At 46.4% G+C, this 10,773-nt stretch overlaps 1 protein-coding gene across 1 annotated transcript in view; it reads left to right on the top strand.

Moving 5' to 3' along the window:
- Nucleotides 1–1,986: 1,986 nt before the first annotated feature.
- PPP1CB (protein phosphatase 1 catalytic subunit beta) overlaps nucleotides 1,987–10,773 on the top strand; it is a 34,150-nt gene continuing 25,363 nt past the window's right edge. Inside the window, 1 exon segment of the mRNA XM_049784241.1 lies at nucleotides 1,987–2,150. Coding sequence (XP_049640198.1) covers nucleotides 2,099–2,150 — 52 coding nt within the window. The 5' untranslated portion in view covers nucleotides 1,987–2,098.

The raw sequence follows: 10,773 nt of genomic DNA, 5'->3' as shown, positions 1-10,773 counted from the left end.
GAGGAGCCAGGTAAAAGTTAATTAAATTGGTTGTTTAAAATCTTACCCTCCACCAGGAGGACCAGTCCATGCTAGGAAGTTTGTCACAAATAGTGGGGGGAGTGCAGTTAGGGCAAAGAAGGGACCACAATGTCAATGATAGCTGGAAATTACCCCTTTGGACAAGAAATGGGTGATGAAGGAAGGTAAAGGAATATGCATAATAAATCTTCAGTAACACTATTGCAAAGCACAGTGTCTAAAAGGAAGAGCTTGATTGTGTGGATGTGAGAGAGAGAAACACACACAGAATGTCTGCCATAGAGGCGGGCAGGGGAGAGGGTGAGAAAGAAACTGGGGACATTGGTGGTGGGAAATGTGCATGGGGAAAGGTTTGGACATTGTATGGCTAAAAATTATGAACAATTTTGTAACTGAAAAATAAAGACTTTATCACAATCAACCTTGTAACCCTGGAGTTTAAATAAATTAAAAAAATATCTCACCCTCCATAAAAGTATCCAGGCAAAGTAGATAACAGGATGGCTTGAGGGTAGAAGAGAGTAAACAATAAAAGGAAGCCCCTCAATTGGCACCTTCCCTGTGCCCTTCACCTATGTCCTATACAGGGCAGGGCAGCAGAGGTTCTCACTGCTTGAATATGGCCAGAGGCCAAAGACAGGTAGACGATGGTTCGTAGCCTTGGAGAGACCCAGCCACAAATTACAGAGCAGCAAGAGGACATAGGTCACAAGGTCCTAGCTACAGATTTCAAAGCAGTATAGGGACAAGACTAGAACATCCATATTCTGCTGGAGACGGGCAGACTGCACAACCAATGGGCCCTATGATCTGGACCTGACATTGAGGGGACAAGATGAGTGATGGACTAGGGTAAAAGGAGGTGGGGGAGACCCAGACCATCTACTAAAACTGTATAATCAACTATATAAAAACTTCTTCAGCATCTAGGTTTTACATGCAGATCTTTTCTACAACATTCAAGCACTTGGCAGCTCAGGAATAAATCTACTTTGGCAGTAAGAAGAGAAATATGGATGGAAGGTTTGTGAAAGCGATCCAATTGGAAGACAGCAAGCAGTACTATGCTAACAGAGCTGGCCCTCCCATTCCTTTCTTTCAAAGGGGACCCCTCTGGCCATGTAGCCTCATAGAACAGAAAGTTCCTGAATTTCCTTATTTGCAATGTCAAAAGTTTCCCTATGTATGGCATATACTATAATAACAATATGATATACAATATATTATATCAATATAAAAATATAACATCTATACATCCATTTTTATATAATTTATATATACATCTGCCATTCAGCCAGCTGCTTTATTTCTCTCTCTTTCCCTTTTTGCACACCGTGCTTTGCACTATTATTCATAAATGGACGAATTCCCTAATAATAATATTTCCAGCTTTCCAAGTAAACCTGCAGGGGGGGCTGGCTTAGCCCTGTCCCCTCCCCAAAAAAAATCCAGAAAGAAGCCGCGAAAAGCATGACGGGAAGAAAGCCACACCAAACCCCTGGAGTCGGTGACAGCGAGCGAGCGAGCGCGCGAGCTAGTCGGCGCGCACGCGCATTCCACGTCTCGCGGGAGCTTCCGGCGCGCGCGCTCCCCCTCGGGGCTCCCGCTTTGTGGCTCCAGCGCGCGCGCGCGTCCGCCAACCGGACCGATTCGATTCTGCGCAGTGGAGGCCCCGCGGGGCAGGGTGGTGCGGGCAAGAGGCGGCGCCGCGCGGGGGCAGCAGTACGCGCCTGCGCAGTGAGTTTCTTCGCGGGCGGCGGCGGCGCGCGTGCAGCAGTGCGCCTGCGCAGGGCGGGCGCGCGTCGCGCCTGCGCAGTGAGCTCCGCGGCGGGGGCGGAGCCGGAGCCGGCGCTGCTGGGCTGCGCTGCGCAGTGGGGGCGGCGGCGGCGGCAGCGGCGGCGGCGGCGGCGGCGGGTGTCCAGGGGCCGCGTGACTCGCGAGGGCGGGCGGGAGGGCGGGCGGGCGAGGCCGAGCCGCCGGCGCCGCCGCTGCTGCTGCTGCTGCTGCTGCTGCGGAGAAGCGAAGAGAAGCGGAGCGGAGCCCGGGCGCGCGCGCGGCGGCGGCGCAGCGGGACAAGATGGCGGACGGCGAGCTGAACGTGGACAGCCTCATCACGCGCCTGCTCGAGGGTGAGTGCCGGCGGGGGCCCCGGACCCCGACGCCCGGTCTGGAGACGCGGGGCGCGGTGTCGCAGCCGCCCCGCTCCCCCGCGGCCCCGGTTGTCCGTGTGTGTGTGTGTGTGTGTGTGTCCCCCCCCAAAAAAAAAAAAAACCCAGGGACGCGCATGCGCAGAGCGACCGCGGCCCCTCTCTCGGCCTCGGCCCCCCCAGGGCGGGAGTGCGCCTGCGCCGCCCTGGGACCCCCCCCAGCCCCCAAGGGGGGCCTCCCTCCTCCTCCTCCTCCTCTTCTTCCTTTTCTCCTTCCTCTTTCTTCCCCCTTTTCTTCCTCTTCTCTTTCCCTTTCTCTTCCTTTCCTCTTCCTCCTCCTTTTCTCCTTCCCCTTTCTTCCCCCTCCTCTTCCTCCTCTTCCCCTTTCTCTTCCTTTCCTCTTCCTTCTCCTTCCCCTTTTTTCCCTCTCTTCCTCCTCTTCCCCTTTCTCCTCTTCCTTTTCTCTTCCTCCTCCTCTCTCCTCTTCTTCCTTTCCCCTTCCTCTTTCTTCCTCCTCTTCCCCTTCTCTCCCCCTTTCTCCTCTTCCTCCTCTCTTCCTTTCTCTTCTTTCTCCTCTTCCTCTTCTCTTCCTCTTCTTTCTCTCTTCCTCCACCTTCTTCTTAACTCCTCTTCCACATCCTCCTGTTTCTCCTTTTTCTTTCTCCTCTCTCCTCCTTTCTCCTCTTCCTCTTCTCTTCCCCTTCCTCCTCCTCTTCCTTTCCTCTTCCTCTTTTCCTTTCTCTTCTTTCTCCTTTCTCCTCTTCCTCCACCTTCCTCTTTCCTCCTCTTCCACATCCTCCTGTTTCTTTTTCTTCCTCTTCCTTTCTCATCTTCTCTTCCTTTCCCCTCCCCCTTTCTCCTCTTCCTCTTCTCCCTCTTTCTTCCTCCTCCCTCTTTGCCCCTCTTCCACATTCTCCTCTTCCTCTTCTTCCTTTCTCTTCCTCCTCTTCCTCTTTCTCCTCTCCCTTCTCCGCCTCCTCCTAGGTTCTGGTCCCTTTTATGCTCCGCCCTTGGGGGTTCCGCGGGTCACTGAGGTTCTGCACCCATAGTGGGGTGGTGGGTTTGGGAGGTGGATCGGACCGGCCAGACTGGGCTTGGGGTGCGAGCGAGTTGAGCGAGTGGGGTGCTTGCAGTGCATGTTGTGTGTTTGCATTGTGTTGCTAAGGGGAGGCGGATAGGAGGGAGATGGGGTGGGTGACAGACGGATTGGATAGGGACGGACGCGCATACACACACACACACACACACACACACACGCAGATGGGGATACACACACATACGATGTGCTTATTTCCCTACCCCCCCCCCCACCAGGTTTGTGCTGCTCTTTTTTTTGAAGACCAGGCCACAAGCCTTTGCTAGAACCTGGTTCCCCCACAGGAGGCGTGGATTTTTTTTTTTTTTAGCAGCGATGCTTTTTTTTTTTTTTTGAGGGGAATGTGTTTTTATTTATTTATTTATTTATTGACACCCCTCCCCCAGGTTGGGAGGGCGTTTTTGTTCTTTTTTTTCCAAGGATCCAAGCTGAATTTTCGTTTTCTTTGCATTCATCTGGGGTGAAGATGGAATGATGGCGTGAAAAAAGGATAATAAGAGTAGTCATAATTTCAAAAGCCTCCCGCGGTGTGGTTAAAACGTGTGATATGATTCTTACTGGGTCATTGGCTCTTTGCAGCATCCATCTGTCTGAACAGTCCGTCTCCTTTCCTCTCCTCGACTCCTTTTTTTTTGAATTCTGTTCCATGAAGGAGGTTAGAGGGATTTTTTTAAGAGGCAGGGAAAGGTGGAGGATGAGATGAGCAAGGATATTATTATTTGAAGTGAATCACAGCCCCTCTTCAACCTGCCCTCAGAACACCCCCTGCCTCTGCCTCCCTGTCGACGTTGGGAAATTGGCTTTTTTCCCCCTCCACGCGAACGCTTTGTGCAGTTGCGTTGCAAGCAGCTGTTTTTCTGAACGCTTCGAAAATTCTGGAGGAAGGTACATTTGCTGTTAATATTTGCTTTGCCCAGAGAAGATTGTTTTCTGCTGTGAAGCTGCGTGTGTACTACTTGGAGGTTGGTTGTATGAGGGAAGGAATGGACACTTAGCCGCCGCCCCCCCCCCCCCCCTTTTCCATTCCATGGCCTCTCATCAGCTGTTCGGTCACTTTTTTTTTTTTAAACCAAGATTTTCTTGCTGCAAACCTTAATTTAAAACCTTAAGGCAGGCCAGGACTGAACAAGGAAAGAAGCAAACTTTCATGGGGGAACTCTGTTGAAGTCGTTTTTCCTCTGCTGTCCAAACTGGCTTGGGAAGCCCCCTGGTGCTTGCAGTCCTTAATTAAGGACTTTGTGAATTTTAAGGCCTGTGAACTTGCCTGGTCTTTATACAACGTCAAAACCAAACCATCACTGAGGATAACAAGTTGGGCTGTGGGGGAACATCTAGACCTTAGTGGGTCTTTGATGCTGGTGAAAGTGCAATGACCTATATGTACATCAAAGCTGGAAAGAAACGTTTGTACTGTTGTCGTAACCCTGCTACTAATACTGCAGTTTTAAAAACAGGAGGGTTGCTTTGCAGAAGCGGGAAATGATCTTTTTTTTTTTTAAATGATATGTTGCTAACCTTGGTAAATTTAATCCCACCACCAGTTTTATGCATTTTATCTGAAAGTTGTAAAATATGAACCGTAAACATCTGATGGTCATAACTCAGCTGTTTCACCCCTCCCCTCATACATAACTAAATATAGGTACAAAAATAAGTAGATGTATGTATTTGAAAATGTTTGAGCTGGCCCCCCCCCCATGCTACAAGGAAAAAAAAGACATTAACTCTTTGATGTGAAGAATTTTTAATTAAGGTCAGTGTGCTGTTTGGAATTCTAGGTACTTCAAAAGTTTCACTGGGTTACTGGGAAAATATCTGGCGAGAAAGGTGCTCTATATTGATGGGTGTGTGTGTGTGTGTGTGTGTGTGTGTGTGTGTGTGTGTGTGTGTGTGTGTGTAAATCAAATTAAATCTTTGTATGGTCAGAGGAGCTCTCACCCTTTTTGGAATGCCAATCAAATCCAGACACATTTCCCTCTGTTGGCTGTGTTTGTTTATTGAACAGCTTTGTGCCTGGCACAAGGAATGCAAACATAACGAGTTTCTTGACTGAAGGAATGAATTCCCTCCCGTTCTGAACTAGAGATTTTTTTTTTTATGTGTATGTGCAACACATTGTGGCTGAGGAGTTGCAGGGGAATTTAGGCCACATCTGGTGACGCTGGGGTTTGGGTTGACTTTGGGTCTGCCCACAGTGATCACTCCTGAAGGTGCAAAGGGGATCACATGCAGTGCCTGGGATTTGAAGCCTGTGGGAGTGTACACTGCTGGCTAGGCAACACCTTAGTTTCTGGGCTCTCTGACTGAAGAGTTTCATTTCTTTGAATTCAGTGACATGGGGCTTCACAGTATTTCCCTAGGATTCTTTTGAATTATTCAGGCTCCTCTTCCTCTCTTTGAAAATTTAGACCCAGTGAGTCTAGAACTGGCTTGGATTTTCATAAAATGTGTCCTATAGTTGAAGTATATGTTAGTTTTTGTTGTCTTATTTTAGTATTAATTGGACATGCAACTGAAAATGTGGCCAACATTTCTGGGAGGGGGAGAGGAAGGACCTGATCTCATTTTTATTTTTTTTCTTTGTGGGGGTGGGACTCATAGGCGGTACTGAGGTTTTGGGGATGCTTGGGGTCCACTCTTTGTAATTCTTAGCCAACCAGGGTTCCATGCGAGGGCCACACTGTTGGTACTGGGTGTGGGCCATGTGCTCTCAGGGATCAAGCTAACCCCGTACTGCCTCCGTGGCCCTTTTTCTCTCTTTTCTTTCTCTCTCTTTTTAATTTGGGTCACACCTGGCAGTGATCAGGAGCTATTCTTGGCTCTATACTCAGGGATCCCTCTTGAAGGTGCTGGGGAAAATGAGGAGGCACTGTTGAGGAACATTTCTGAGACTGTCTTCGTGCTCAAAGAGCACCTGCACTCTGGATAGTCTCACTCCAGTGTCTGTTTTTGAGGTCTTGACCGTCACAGTAGTTATATTGATATTTATAGCTTGTGGTGCCACTGTACCCTCCCCCGTTCATCCCCCCAATATCCCTGCACCACTCTGGATCATTTTAGAGGGGATGTCGTTCTACATATAGTTGATCTTCGTTTTGATTTTCTCTGGTTTGGGAGTGGGCATGCCCAGCAGGGCTCGGGGGGTTACTCCTGGCCCTGCATTCTATTGTGAGATAAGTTTGTTGAAATTTCAGTCATTTTTCTTTGTCACTGGAATATTGTTTATAATATTGTTTGTGGCTAAAGATTTTTCAACTTTGTCACAAAGTGAGGCTTGACTGTTAGAGTGTGATATGAGCAGTTTATAAACTTCGAAGGCAAAATTCGGTGGTTTTCTATTTTTTTGGTTTGTGACTTTCGCTTTGTTTTTAGTTCTGTTTTCCACTTACTGCACAGCCACGCAGATAAATGACTGTGATCATTTAGCATGTACTCAATGTACTGCTGTGATCAAGCTACTATGTCCTCTGCTTTGTTGTTGGACTTGTACTCTTCGGTTTAATTAGGCTGATAGAAAGTTGTCCTTTCACCACCATAGGTGAAATGGGAGAGGGGTACAAAGCCCAAGCTCTGTATGGCCCCTCCTACAGGAGCCTGGCCCAGTTCATTTGGGGCCTGGCAGAGTCGGGTGGGAGATTTCAAACGTGGTGAGAGGATCAAATTCAGAACACCCCACCCGAGTTGTCTTGTCTTCCTTTCTCCTTATTTGCCCTCTAGAAAGTTCAAAAAGCAGTAGATTTGAGGGCTAAAAAAAATGAAAGCCATTTTCCTTTTGAGGGAGAGGGTTTTGCTGGGCATGACATGATAATGCTTAACAAGGAGCTGTATCCCTGACCCAACCCCCTTTCTTAAAATGACAGCTTTATTACCAGTTGGACTATTCACATCATAGTCTAAAGATTTAATTCGCCTACGTGCAGTGTTTCATGCAGTGTATGTTTACAGCTGTTCGTTTCAATGTACTATATAGTTGTGCAGTCACCACATTCAGCTTTAGATTAAGTTGACTTAACCCAGTACCGTCATCAATCAGAAAAAGAATTAAACTGCCCGTTCCGGTTAGCAGGCACTTGCTTCTTTTCACTTTTCTCCCACCCATGGCATTTAGGCTACATATCTAATCCTGGTTTGTGGGCCTTTTTACATTTGCGGACTGGCGCCTGACTATTCCTGGTCTGTGGACCTTTACTGCGTTGCTGACTGACATCAGAGCTTGAGGAGGTCCCCTGCTTTCTGACCCGGGAGGTGGGTTCTGTCCCTTCCATGTCTGAACACACATCGTGCTGCATGAGCTCTAATCGTTGGTTTATAGTGCTTGAAAGTTAGTTCCTGTTGTAACATGTCCCAATAGTTTATTCCTTTTATGGTGGAATTTTGGTATTATTCCTGTTTGGATATCATTTTACTACTCGATAAATCCACGAATTGTTTTCCCTTTGGGCAATTGTGAATATGCATTGTGAACGCCTGGGCACATTTTTTGTGGGCATATGTCATCAATTCCTGGGGGTATATGTGGATATGTGTGTGGCTAGAAGTATGTTGGGTCATGTGATAACTTTTTTGGTTTTTGGTTTTTGGGCCACACCCGGCAGTGCTCAGGGCTTACTCCTGGCTGTCTGCTCAGAAATAGCTCCAGGCAGGCACAGGGGACCGTATGGGACACCGGGATTCGAATCAACCACCTTTGGTCCTGGATCGGCTGCTTGCAAGGCAAACGCCACTGTGCTATCTCTCCGGGCCCGTGATAACTTTTTTAAGGAATTGCCAGATTTAAATTCCTCCCTGATTTCTGGGACATAAGATATGCACTTAAACACTGAGCCACAACCCCAGCCTAGACTTATATGTTTGAAATCTCTTTTGATTAAGTTAATGCTATTTAATTTTGACCCAGGAAGCATTTTGATTTCTCGTGGCAATCCAACTTTCACATTTTCCAGGGAAAATGATACTTATTCAAGACAGGGTTTGCTAGGAAAGCGATTGGACGATTGGACTGTAGGGGAGAACATCTAAGGGAGATTTTTTTGTAATCTATGAATGAAAACTTAGAGAAGACATAAAGGGGCTTCCTTTTTTAACTGATTGACACTGTATTTGTTTAAGCTTTCCCTTTATATTTTTTGGTTTTTGGTTTTTGGGTCACACTCGCCAGTGCTCAGAGGTTACTCCTGGCTCTACGCTCAGAAATCGCCCTCAGTAGGCTGGGGGACCATATGGGATGCTGTGATTCGAACCACATTTCTTCTGCATGCAAGGCTGTGCTATCTCTCTGGCCCCATGTTTTCTCTTTTTAATTAGCTCCAGCATTTGTGTGAAGAAAGTGGGTTTTTGTTTGTTTGTTTTCTTCCAGTATAGAACTGGAGCTTTTATAGTAAGTGTATGAATCCAAGATTAGGATTCCTTGGGTCTGGAACTCTTAAATTCCACGCTAACACAGTGCTTCCCAAGAAGGGGCAGAATTGAGGGCACTGGACCAATTGGGGGTATGTGATGGTAGTAGTTTGGGTACAGTTGGGGGGATTGAACAGGTGGGTTTTTTTTGTTTTGTTTTTCCCTGCAAAGGGCGGGCATAGTAAACCAAGTTTGGGGACTCAGTCTGGTGATAGTTATACTAAGATTTAGTTGAGCCAGTGAGATGAGAAAGAGTAAGTCATAGATTCTGCAGGATTTTCCGCTCATATTTATCCTCCACAGTGTTTAACATGGTCTCCATTCCCTGGCATGCATTTGTAATTAACTCTAAGAGGTAGAATTAATTATACAGGTGCATGGGATGTGGTCTGACTTTGAAATACTAACTAGACTGTCATTGCTCTGAAACAAGTTATCCTGAAAATCTTGGGCTAGAGGAAGTCTAGGTAGTAATTCTTGTTTTCTTCTGTTCCTTCCTCTCCTGTTTCCCCAGTGATAGTGTTTGTATAATTTTATTTTATACCCGACTCACTCTAAAAACTTTTTTTTCGGGGGCCGGGTAGGTGGCGCTGGAGGTAAGGTGTCTGCCTTGCAAGCGCTAGCCAAGGAAGGACCGCAGTTCGATCCCCCGGCGTCCCATATGGTCCACCCAAGCCAGGGGCGATTTCTGAGCACATAGCCAGGAGTAACCCCTGAGCGTCAAACGGGTGTGGCCCAAAAACCAAAAAAAAAAAAAAAAAAAAAAACTTTTTTTTCTTGATAAAATGAAAATAGTCTCTTTCATAATTAGAAGACAATAAATGGAAAAAACTCATTCTGAAAATGTAAGTAGTAGCTCATTTTCCCTGGTTGGATGTAGGAAGTCAGTCCCTGGTCTGGGTGTGGACGTGTAGTAATATTCAGGTTTATAGCAACGTGATACATTTGGTGTATGTCTTACCTTACCAAAACGCAATGTTGGTCCTGGGTTCTTCCTTCCCTTTGTACAGTGCAAGCAGAGAGACTGAAATTAGATGCGGATTCTAATGGGAACATTGCTTTTGGGACTTTGGTTTTTATGTAGTTTTTGGCTAGGGGCCACATCATGAGGTGATCAGGGACTATACCCAGCTTGGTGCTCTGGATTTGTTTATGGCAGTGTTTGAAAGAACTTGTGATACTGGGGCTCCTGCCTGCCTTTTGAGCTATTTCCCAGGTCTCTCGTGTACATGATAGTTTTTGAAGTGGACATAGCTGTGAGTAAGCAGCAGATTGTGTGTCCGTAGTGCCCTTAACTGTGTACACATGTAAACTCTGAATAATGGGAAGAGGAAAAATGTTTTTTGAATTTAGAAATAACTATTGAATTCAGAATGACTAATCTCTGGCTGGAGGGATGGTACATCGGGTGTAAGACACATTTCATTATGTAGCTGGTTTGGGATTGATTCCCAGAGCCCATACAGTTGTGGCCCCCAAAAACAATTTAAATGACTTGTTACATTTTATAAAGCGATCAATATTTTTAAATGTCTGATTTTTAGGGGACAACTGAATTCTCAGGTCTGCTTGTGATTTTTTTTTTTGTATGAAGAAACTATGACAATGGGCAAAGGAAAAAGTATTTTAGAAGTCTATGTAAATTGTAGTTCTTTATGCCAAATCTTGACTAATTGTTTTGGGGTTTGTTTTGTTGGCTTTTGTTTTCCGTGCTTTTGTTTATTTACTTGAGTCTTGGAGCCACGCCCCCAGTGGTCATGGAAACTGGATAAAAGCTTTCCAAAATGTTAGTTTTCACACGGCAGCTTGTTTTTCCATTAGTGATAATGTCAGTTGTCTTCTTTGATCTGACAGGTACACGTTGTTCATATTCAAGAGTATTGGGGAAATACGGGTTATTCGCTAGTTTTTGTCGCTGTGCTTTTCATGAAAAAGATGCAGAATGGTATCACTTACATGTGTTATTTAGAATAACTCACGAGGGAATGCGGTGGTTTAAATGGGATTACCTATAACACTCTTGGCCCCAGAGTCTATTGAGGTGAAGAAAAGAAGGAAGAGTGGAGGTGGAGAATGACAAGGGTCAAGGGGATTCAGGTACATTAGTGGCGG

This window comes from Suncus etruscus, chromosome 12 (assembly GCF_024139225.1).
Source record: "Suncus etruscus isolate mSunEtr1 chromosome 12, mSunEtr1.pri.cur, whole genome shotgun sequence".
NCBI lineage: Eukaryota > Metazoa > Chordata > Mammalia > Eulipotyphla > Soricidae > Suncus > Suncus etruscus.
This window is presented reverse-complemented; position numbering and strand designations above follow the sequence as displayed.